A 10368-nucleotide genomic window follows, 5' to 3' on the forward strand; every position below is an offset into this window, starting at 1 on the left:
TAGCCATGACATTAACGATAAGTGGTTGAGGTGGATGAGAGGAAAATACATAAAAGGGAAGGAGGGTGAGAGGAGAAGGGAGGACCTTGGTCTTTGTTTTGGGCATTGAAGGATTTTTATTTTGGAGAGAAATGTGGAGGAGAAAGGAGAGAATGAGGGAAGTCAAACATGGATTTATTGGAGAGTTTCGGTTTTAACTTGGACACACTACAGCTGGTTGGACTTGGGCTCAGAGGGATGGGAAACCCGTGGAGGTTCTCTGGGCTAGGAATTCATTACTAGTTGGTTGGGAGGTAAATTCAGTCGAGTAGCCAAGAATAGCAATTCGACAGAGTTAGGAGCATCCTAACCAAGCTGCTGGAACAAGTATTCTTCCATTTGTTGATTACTTATGTAAATTGTTGAAATGTAATTTCTTACTTGTTTAATATGTTGTAAATAAAATTTTCTTATATATTATCATCAGATAAATGTTGAGCTATAAATAGGTTATTTCCCTTCTTATGGTGTTTATATTAAATAAATTAGTTTTAGTTAGAGGACCCTAGGTTGGATCCTTGCAAAGACCCATTACAACTTGAGAGTAGGGAATATTCACACTGCTTCCACTGTGACATTGCTACAATGGTAAACCTCCGACTAGCTGCAATCGGGTCCCTCAACTTCTTTTAGTCGTTCATGCAATGCAAGGTCGGGGTTAGATTCTATTAGTTGATTTCCTAGAAAGGTATTAGTAGAACCAACCCAAACTATGGCATTTTTTGCGTTGATTCCACTGCCAAATTAATAAATTTTATAAAATCTGTTATTCGCATATGAAGAAGACAATTATATAAATGTATATATATATATTTTTCAAACCAAGTGTCATAGATTATGTGTACTTGCATCTTATGGTCCCTACCAGAATCAAGTGGTGGTCGTCCCCGACCTGAGGCCAAGCATCGACCCTCCTTTGACACACAACAATCCCTCGAAGCCCCAATTTTTTTCCTTGCTGACTAGTTTATTATGACCCTATCAATTTAATTTAACCAATGCATGCTTCAAATATGCCACTGAGAAAGACCAATAATGTATTTAATACATTCTCTAAATGAAACACTGAGAAATTTTTAAAAAGAATAAAACTTTGTGTGAAACCAACTATAATGGTATCGATTCCCAACCAACCAAATAGTTGCAGGTCATGTCATGGTGCATAGGTATATAGTTGGGTGCTTTTGCAAAGAGCTTCAAGCCATTATAATTAATATCCAAATGTTTCAACTTAGACATTTTGTGACTTGGTTTTACCAAAATAAATACGTGTATGGAAATGTTTCAATTCTACAACATAATAATTTTGTTGTGATTTTGTAAAATGTTTTGATCAAAAGAATATTAGCTATGAAACACAAAACTTAAAAAAGATGATTAACTTAAGCTTAATACAATCAAACTCAATGCTTTATGCAGATAAAATTTAAAACCAAGGCTTATACTTTGCTCATTGTTATGATTACATCCCTCTCAATCACCGCAAATAAATACTTCAGTTTTGTTAAGCAATATTATTTACAATGTAATTTTTGTTCAAATATAACAATAAATTCATAACTTTCAAGATTCAATAATTAAACTAAGCCTAAAAACACCCTAACTATAATACTTTGTTATTTTTTATTTTTAATATATATGTTTATATATATATATATATATATATATATATATTATTTATTTATATTTTTTCAAAACACTTACTCTTCTCTTTTATGTATATATAAAATGAATGGAGTGTTTCAAATCAACTTGTTACACTATTTTTATATTTTTTTCGAACAAGTATATATATATATATATATATATATATAACCATTTTAACAAGTTATATATATATATATAAATATATAAATATAACCATTTTAAAATAGAGTAATTTTTTCACATTTACTTTAGTTTATAGTCATTATATTGAAATTTTAACTGCTCATGATTTTATATGATTAAGATTTTCTATCTTGAATATGAACCATTTTTAATGGTTAATTTCAATCGATAGATGTGGAATAAAACTAGTATTATTTTTTTTTTATAAATATATATCTTTTTATAATTAATATATAAAATTAAAACCCAGATAGTTGGTGATGACAAATTATTATTTTTTTTTTCAAGAAATTTAATGGTGAGAGTATGGGAGTATGTCTTAAAATTGATTTTGCTTGGTTAAGAATTCATTTTCCTCGACCCAAGACCCAGAGGCATCTCGCAAGAATGAAAGCCTGCTCCCCTCACCCAAGACTGACAGAAAGGCATGTGGCAAGAGGCATCTGGCAAGAGTGAAACCGTGCTCCCTTAAGAACCACCAGCATATTATTCGAAATGGCGTGGTCCTTGAATAAGGGTGATGAGTCAAGCTGCGCCCATTCTCCGTTAACAGTGAGAGATGGTTGTCCTCAGTGCGAGTTTGACAACTAAGTTATAATAAACTTCCTTGAATAAGAGTGATGAGTCAACTAAGTTATAATAATCTTTCTTGAATAAGGGTGATTGGATACTCTGATTCAGACTTCGATGGAGACAAAGAAACTGGGGTATCTACTTCAGGATATGCTATGAGTCTTGGATCAGGAGCTCTCCGTTAGCAGTGAGAGATGGTTGTCCTCAGTGCGAGTTTGACAACTAAGTTATAATAAACTTCCTTGAATAAGAGTGATGAGTCAACTAAGTTATAATAATCTTTCTTGAATAAGGGTGATTGGATACTCTGATTCAGACTTTGATGGAGACAGCTCCTGATCCAAGACTAAGTAGATACCCCAGTTTCTTTGTCTCCATCGAAGTCTGAATCAGAGTATCCAATCAAGCAATTTAAGGGCTCACTGATGGTTTGACAACTAAGTTATAATAATTTTCCCAAGTGTAAAAAAAATTCAACACTACAAAAAAACTCACCCTAAAACACTCAAAATTCTAAAATTTACAACAATAACTTAAATTGCCAAAAATCTCCACTTCGTTAAACTATTTTTAATCCTAATCACCATTCCAATTTCCCATCTCAAAGCCTTGATTAGATTTCAAGAGATGATTGTTAAATCATTAACATACATCTTTGTTATCTGGCGTGCGATCATTTTGTCTCTTCAGCATTGCTTGTTAATATTCTCATCTTATCTTTCTCTGGTCAGCATTACTTTTATATTAACAACGAAGCATCTGAGCTTGTGCTTCCTTACGCGGTTTGAGAAAAAACTTGACTTATTCACGGTACGCAAATTGGAAGACATGGCTCCACTTATTTCACTGCGAAATTGCACAAATAATTTCTGACCAAAGACCTGCTTGATGTAACCCCTTAAAATATTCAACAATTCACCCAGCGGCGTTCCTGATAACTTCCTTCCTTGTGGAAGTCCTTTTCAACGAGTATTTTATTTTAAAGGAGATAGTAGTTTCAGTATAAAAAATATCGTAGGTTGGGTCCCATGGCCGTAGACTTAATTTCTCCGAACCCTATCCAGACGCGACAGAGCGAGCTTCAGCGACTTTTCTTCAGCCCCAACAACCGATTCTCTCCTCCTATAAGCACCGAAACAGAGAAGAGGGGAAACATAGATCTTATGGAGTTCATTTCAGGGTTTTCAGCTTCATAGTCAGGTGTAATAACAGTTCCCACAATACATTCCTTTTCAGTTTCTGTTGGCCAAAAGTAAAGCGATATTCAGTTGCCTGGTTCTGTTGTTTGTTGTTGGATTTTGTGTTAGAAAAATGGCTGAATCAGACTCTTTTTTCTCGGCTCCCTTGTTGTCGGATGCCTGGGAGCTATCCTGTAGCGTTTACAAAAGTCAACACGTTAATCACAGCTATGTGAGGTCTGTCATAAGCGGTAAAAATTTAGTTGTGTTCGCTTTCCGTGGCTCTCTGGAACCCAATTCAGCAACCAAATACGGAGAGTACCAAATTAAGGATGGTTTTCTTGAGGGAATGAAAGATGGAAATGACCAGAAACCCTCCGTCCACCAAGGTGCTCTCAGTCAATTTGAGGAGATTTGGAGTACATCAGGCGTCCAAAAACAGGTTCGTTCAAACCCTAGCTTTTGATTTAAGCTCTGTGTAATTACGATTGCGAATATTTTCAGTTCTGTGCAACTCTCCTGTTGACAGAAATAAGTTCAAAGTTCTCAGTTTTTCTTTTAAATTTTGAAGTCCTAGATTTTGGGATAAGATCTATAAATAGGTTTGGTCCGATTATTGTAAGTTTTGGGTTATTCTGGCTTTTAGAATCTATATAAATAGATATTTTCTAACAATTTTTAAGAAATAAGTCATGATTCTCTGTTTTTCTTTCAAATTTTAGATTTTAAAATATATAAATAGGGATTGTCTGACTATTCTAAGTTTTGGTTATTTAACTCAAATTTAGTGGTACAATCGTGAAGATTATAACAAAAATAAGTTCAGATTCTTTTTCTATAATTAAATTTTAAGATCTATAAATCCGTATGGTCTAACTATTCTAAATTTTGGGTATTTTTTTATTACAATCTGGTGATATGATTGTGGGTAAAATTGTGATAGGAATAAGTTCAAATTGTTTGTTTTTCTTTTAAATTTTAGATTTTTAGGATTGGGTATTTTTTATTACAATCTGGTAATCTGGTGATATGATCGTGGGTAAAATTGTGATAGAAATAAGTTAAAATTGTTTGTTTTTCTTTTAAATTTTAAATTGTAGATTTTAGGAATAGGCATTGTCTAAGTATTGTTATTTTTTTTATTTTTATTTTAGATTTTAGGATTTATAAATGGGTATATCAGAAAATTCTAAAATTTGGTTTTTTTTTAATTGGAATTTGAGAATATAATTGTGAATGAGATTGTGATATTTACTTATTTAAAATGTTTTTTATTGTATAAATGATTTAACTATCTGAAAAATCTTTAAAAATTTCTATAACACTTAAATTATGCAAATTATATAACTGAAGCATCCAATTTCAAATAAAATTAACCCAAAAAAATACAGTAAAAAATTGCAAAGCATAAAATAGTGTGGTGTTAAACTACACCGTTAGTTAATAAGTAAATAAACTTCTTACTTTTTATATTTGTACTATTATGATTTGTTTGATTTATAATTTAAATAAACTTCTTACTTTTTATAATTGTTCATTTAACAATTTGAACTATTATGATTTGTTTGATTTATCATTTATAATGGACACAATTTTTAGGAAGAATTTAAAACACTCGTTCTCTGAAACCTCATCCAAAACATTTATGGGAAAAGCTGCAGTATTCCCACTTTAATATTTGGTAAGCTATTTAAGTAAAATATCTGAAGTTTCAGGTCGAGTATGTCTGAGCTTTAAACTCTGATGCCCAGATAAAACTCAGTTTTCCTTTGATTTGTAAATGTATGTTTTTATATTTAATTGCATATCAATTGCACATTTAATAATTTTGAAAATTTAAATAACAAAGAATAAAGTTAATTATTTGATCTAATAAATTTCTAAATTATTGCACAAATCTATATATGTATGTTGTTGATATTTATTAGAGTCTAGGCATATGCATATTTCAATTGCAGAATCATTTTGAAAATTTAAATAACTAGAATAAAGTCAGCTATTTGATTTTTCTTACTCCAATACTTTTCTAAATTATTCCACAGTTCACTAATCAAATTAACATCAAGTGCTGCAAAGAACATGAATCAATTGGATCGGTGTGAAATGCAAGGGCTTAGCCCTTGAGATGGATTCATGCTTTATATCATAAGCTTTCGTTTCTGTATTTTCCACCATCAATGGCACACAACAATTTTCTCCTGGTCCTCCACCAGGATTGTTTAAGAGAATATTGCTACATTCTGGATTTATTAATTTGGTAATTTTGATTGTTGTTGCAGGTCATTGAGGATTATGAGAAGGGGAATACCATTGTGTTTACCGGCCACGCCATGGGAGGGGGTATTGCTGCGTTGGCCGCTTTATGGATGTTGGAGATGCGTAAATCGGTATTTTGCATCACGTTTGGGTTCCCTTTGATTGGCGATGAAATTCTGGCGCGAGGAGTTCGTCGCAAGAAGTGGGCGGATCAGTTCTGCCATGTTGTTTTGAGGCGCGATGCGCTCTCTAGGATTCTCTTGGTTCCTTCTATATCTGTTTCTAAGCCCTTAGAAGCTCTGTTACCCTATTGGAACAGATCCATGCAGAGCGCAGCGGATTCAATGGGTTCGACTGATTCACCTATGGCAGAAACCCTCCCAGGGGGAATTCCTGAGTTTGTTGCCACTGTAGTTCAGCATTGCTCCGCTGTCTCCAATTATACCAGCGCTGCCAAAATGAGCCCCAACAACCCCTTGATAGCCGCTGTAAAACCTCTGGTGAAGTTAAGTCCTTATAGGCCATTTGGGTATTATCTATTCTGTTCAAGTAGTGGCGCAATATTGATAGAAAATCATTATGCTGTGTTACCCATCCTCTATTTCTCCCTCCAGACGTTAGGTGCTAATTTAGAGGACTTCATCTTACAGCATGTTGGTTATGGCTATATCTTACCCAATGCCCTGCAAAACATCGTGAAATTCAATGAGCTTTCAGATCTTCCGTTGTCTGATGCAGGATCAGTTATTCAAGACCCAAGGATAAAAACACAACTGGACGCCCTTGGGCTTGGAATTCAGGTAAATCTCTTAATTTTTTGCATTCTTTGATTGAGTTTCTCTCTTGCTTGCTTGCAATATAAAAGTTTCAGCAGTATTCCTGAGTTAAACTGGATCCACACTGGTTGGTTTTGTGGTTATAATAGTTTGCTTGTGCTTCTATTATTTGAACTGATATACTGCAGGGGAGATTTTTAAAATCCTTTTTAGTATAAATTTCAGGGTCATTTTTCATCACTGTTTTCATAGGGTTACACATTCATTTTAAACCCAGATTTATTAACTCTGCGAGGAACCAAAATTGGATAGTTCTGTGGGCCGGCGGTGTTTCTGTCTAGTATTCCTAAGATAAACTGGATGCACATCTTTGTTTGTTTTCTTATTCTAATAATTTTCTGGTGTTTCTATTATTTGAACTGATCTACTGATGGGACAGATTTTTAAGATAAACTGGATGCACAACTTTGTTTGTTTTGTGATTGTAGTAATTTTCTGGTGTTTCTATTATTTGAACTGATCTACTGCTTGGAGAGATTTTTAATATCCTTTTTAGATGAGTTTCCAGGTCAATTTTCATACAGGCTGTTATACATCCATTTTGAACTTAGATTTATTAGCCTCAGTGGAATCAAAACTGGATTCTTCAGGGATTTGGTGGTGTTTGAAATGGATTTAATTTTTTCAAATTTCTAGCATGAAACATCTTTCATTGTAGAACATCTTGCTTTTCTATTTTGACAATAAATATGCATCACTCACATTTCTAAGTCATTTAATGATGAGTAGGCTTCCCTGAGTAGATTACATAATAAGATGAAAATATATAGAAAGCCAATCACACTATTTTTGTGTTTAGAATAGATGGAATATTATTTGTTTTTTTAATAAATTATAAAAATTATATAAGAATTATAAAAAAATATTAATATTTTAAATTAATTATATAAATTATTTAATTTTTTGGTTTAATTATAAAAATGGTTTAAATTTTATTTATTTAATTAAGTAATTTTTTAATTTATTTATTAATAAATAATAAATAAAATAATGTAACATTATATATTATATTTTTTGTTTTTTAATTTATAAAACCAGTCTAGATCTATCTAATTCTTGATTTACCAAGTGCTAAGAGGATCAAAGCGCTTTTCATTCTAAAAGAGGTTTGAGTCTCAAGAGATTTGATTTATCTCTGAGGTTGATAAATCCGGAGTTAAAATAGATCTAGGCTGGTTTAATTTCCCCTTTTAAATAGACTATATTCCACATGAATACCATGGGTTCTCTTACCATGGGTAAATACCATGAAGTTATTTTTATTTTAATGTTATTTTTTAATTATTTTTATTTTTTATTTTTTATTTTCTTGAAACAGTAAAGACCCTATGACTAAGCAGCCTAGACATAGTCCTTGCCTAATCAATTCAAGCTAAGCCCAGACTTCCTCCTTGAGCCTAATCAATACAAACTAAGCATGCCATTTTGGGGAATATTTTGATAGAACAAAAATGTTTTCATGTGGAATTATTTTTATTATTAAGATTTCACAAGAGAAGACATTACATTACATTACAACGTCTCTACCATACTCAATTGGAGAGCTCCTCTAAATACAATAAATTGATTTTTTTTCTAACGGAATTTCATTTTTGCCTGCCCTGTTATATTTTTCCCCAAATCTGGGATACTCGTGGTTAAGTGAACAAGCCCAATTGATCTACCTCAGGAAGAAAAGAGCTGGAAATTTCACTTGCTATAAACACTAAAGATGTTGAAGGAGATCTTAGTTAGGCTGCAAAAGTAGGTTTAAATGTTAGTTTTCCTAGTACAGGTTCTGAATAATTGATTTAATTTTGTGTTGCAGTATTTGTTTGTTCAGTACCTTTTTATTTTTAAATCAACGTGGCAAAGAATGACACTTTCTACTGGAATTATTTGTTACTTCTGGCAGAGAAGATTACATCCTTTTCTTAGTCACACATTCTGTGTTGTTTGTGCAGAATTGCCAAGCGAGACTTGCCCTGAGAGCAGCAGGACAAGTTCTGAAGCAGCAGAGTGAGAACCTGGCCATTTTGGAGAGGGAATATCCCAAAAAGATGGAAACCCCCATGGAGAAACTAGCAGAATACCGCCAACTATGTTTGAGAAACGAGACTGTATACTATGATGCTTTTAAAAAGAAGCAACGAGGTAATGTGGACTTCCAGGCTAATCTCAACAGGCTGGAGCTTGCAGGCTGGTGGGACGAGATAATACAGAATAAGTTCGATAAGGACGAATTACCCGATGATTTCCAGTGCAGGAAAGAGTGGATAACACGGGGCACGTACTACAGGCTACTTGTCGAGCCACTGGATATTGCTAATTATTACAGATTGGGTAAGAATGAGGACTCAGGACCGTACCTCACTCATGGAAGGCCTCGTCGTTACAAAACTCTTGAAAAGTGGCTGAAAAATAATGAAGAGCAGCTGCAATCGCTCCCAACGAAGCTCACTCAGGATTCTTGCCTCTGGGCTCATGTCGAAGAACTTGCATGTTCAATCCAAAAGAAGGATTATAAAGATGAACAAGGAACAAAATTGGAGAATCTAGTGAAGGCTTTGACTGACTCCGATGGTTTGTGCAAGGAAGATCTTATGACAGGCGAATCCACCTACAACATTGTGGTCGACTGGTTGCGCAAAAACAAGCCTCTGGCTTAGCTCTATAATTTATCATCCCCAGCAAAGCATCCAGACTTGAGTGACGATACATCTGTTTGTAACAAGTCAGGTAGGTTTGGATTAGGTGTTCGGCATTCTGTGCTTCTGTTTGATTTGGATTTAGACTCTACTCAAACTTATTTATGGTTGAACAATGTATTTAGCTTTGATATTACTGTTTTAATTTAGTTGTGTGAGGTTTAGTCCTTCGGTTCAAATTTGAACAATGTAATGTATTTCGCTTTGATATTACTGTTTTAATTTAGTTGTGTGAGATTTAGTCCTTCGGTTCAAATTTGAACAATGTATTTCGCTTTGATATCACTTTTGTGTGAGGATTAGTATTTGACTTCAAACTGCTCAATTAATAGTGATCACATCACAGTGGTCATTTTTCTTTCCAATATCAAAGTGAGCCCACACTAAACTCACTCTAATTATACTTTAATTAAGTAAAGTGATTATTCGTACCTATTTGATTTGAATAATATTTATGGGCATGTCTAACTATTATACTATTGTTTTAAGTTTTCGAGTTTTGGATTGGAATTTTGCGATGCGATTTTGGGGAGATTGATTTTGGAAATTTTTGGAGCAGTGGAATTGGAATTGTGCATAGTTTAGAAATTAAATTTATAATGTCAAAATTGTTTTTGGATGCAATTTGGTTTTGGAAATTTTTGGAGCAGTAAAATTGTGTAGAATTTAGAATTTTTTTTAGGGGATTTTGAAATTTGGCTTTAAAAAATATATAAAACTTAAAACAATTAAACTACAACTTGTATTTTTATACTAATTTTATTTGAGATTGATAAATATATCTCTTCAGAGTTTACAGACAAATATTAAATATTTATACTGTTTTGATTTTAGTAATTGATAAATATATCTTTTATACTACGCTAACATATAAATGTTGAAGTTAAATTTTACTGTCGTATAAATTTATAATTTTTCAAATTCTATATTATAAAAACATACAAATTATTCATAATCTATATATATTAA

At 32.8% G+C, this 10368-nt stretch overlaps 1 protein-coding gene across 1 annotated transcript; it reads left to right on the top strand.

The window, feature by feature from the left end:
* Positions 1-3527: 3527 nt before the first annotated feature.
* Positions 3528-9655, top strand: LOC149199360 (protein EDS1B-like). Its single transcript, XM_089402409.1, has 3 exons — positions 3528-4062; positions 5900-6676; positions 8656-9655. Exons 1-3 carry the CDS (start codon positions 3754-3756, stop codon positions 9358-9360), a joined length of 1791 nt encoding a protein of 596 aa, XP_089258535.1. The 5' UTR covers positions 3528-3753; the 3' UTR covers positions 9361-9655.
* The last annotated feature ends 713 nt before the right edge of the window (positions 9656-10368 follow it).

Source organism: Pinus tabuliformis, chromosome 2_1 (genome assembly GCF_031772625.1).
Source record: "Pinus tabuliformis cultivar Carrire ecotype Pingquan chromosome 2_1, CPIR1, whole genome shotgun sequence".
In the NCBI taxonomy this organism is placed as follows: Eukaryota; Viridiplantae; Streptophyta; class Pinopsida; order Pinales; family Pinaceae; genus Pinus; species Pinus tabuliformis.